At 61.7% G+C, this 1,199-nt stretch overlaps 1 protein-coding gene across 1 annotated transcript in view; it reads right to left on the bottom strand.

Annotated features, from left to right (window-relative positions):
- ATXN1 (ataxin 1) overlaps positions 1 to 1,199 on the bottom strand; it is a 204,765-nt gene that overhangs the window by 16,237 nt on the left and 187,329 nt on the right. Inside the window, exon 6 of the mRNA XM_010848829.1 lies at positions 438 to 1,197. Within this exon, the coding sequence (XP_010847131.1) occupies positions 438 to 1,197 (760 nt within the window). The remainder of the gene's footprint in view (positions 1 to 437; positions 1,198 to 1,199) is intronic.

Here is a 1,199-nt window from a genome sequence, read left to right on the forward strand (position 1 = left end):
GGCGTGCTGCAATTCATGGGGTCGCAAAGAGTCAGACATGACTGAGCGACTGAACTGAACTGAACTGAATCAGGGTTACTCATGTAAACCACAGAACAACATCAGCAAAATAACCCGAGTGGTGATTTTCTTAACTGTCCCAAGCATGGTACCTGACCAGCCCCCATTGGAGAAGCAGAGAAATTAATTCATAACAAATAGCGGATGCTTCAGGGTGCATTAGGGCTTAATTCTCTTAGAGAACGGTGGTTGGGGGAACGTGAGAAGTCTAACCTTTAGGTACAAAGTGAAAGTGAAAGAAAACCCTCAATCACCCCCACAGCCGCAGAAAAGCAGACAGGTCTGCTGCTTGGAAGAAAAGTCACGGTGGCCAGGAGGTAAGGGAGGCGGCATGGCGCGGTGTCCCCCCTACCTGCGTGATGCGGAGGCAACATTACCTGCGCTCGGTGATCCCCGACGGCAAACTGGATCACGGCGACGCCGGGGCTGTGGCTGTCTGCGATCCTCTCCACCGTGCTGGAGTCGATCTTCAGGTCAGTGCTGATCTCCGCGCTCTGGATGAAGTCCTCCGTCTTCAGGTCCTCCACTTTCTTCAGCTCCCCGTTGGCCAACTGGATGATGGAGCCTTTCATGAAGTAGGGCGGCAGCGTAGGGGGCGCGGCGGCGGCGGGGGAGGCCACAGACTGCGCCACGGGCAAGTGGATCTGGGCCTGCACCATGGCCGGGTAGGCGGCCTGGGTGACCAGGGCCTCGGGGCCGAAGTTCTCGCTCTTGGGCAGGGCGGTGGTGACGAACGTGTGAGGCACTGCAGCAAACTGGGGCGACGATGTGACGATGGCCGAGGCGGCGCCCGACCCCTCCAGGTCAGCGCTGCCCACGGGGATGAGCAGGGGCTGGGTGCCCGGGATGACCAGGTGCGGGGGCAGGCCGCCGGCGTAGGTGATCGCTTGCTGCTGGCCGCTCAGGTAGCCGATGACCGGCGGCTGCGTGCCCGCGTAGAAGGCCGTGGCCGGCAGCCCGACGGGGAGGGCCTCAGAGGCGCTGTGTGTGGTCTGGATGACCGTGTGCGGGGACAGCGTGGCGACGGCCTTCACACCTTCGGGGCCCAGCACCTGCTGCGGGGACAGTGCATAGGAGCGGTGCCCGGGCTTCCCCAAGTGCAGGCCACTCTTGTCGTTGAGGGCGGACGGCGAGTTCTC

Source organism: Bison bison, unplaced genomic scaffold (genome assembly GCF_000754665.1).
Source record: "Bison bison bison isolate TAMUID 2011002044 unplaced genomic scaffold, Bison_UMD1.0 scf7180017864274, whole genome shotgun sequence".
Taxonomy (NCBI): Eukaryota; Metazoa; Chordata; class Mammalia; order Artiodactyla; family Bovidae; genus Bison; species Bison bison.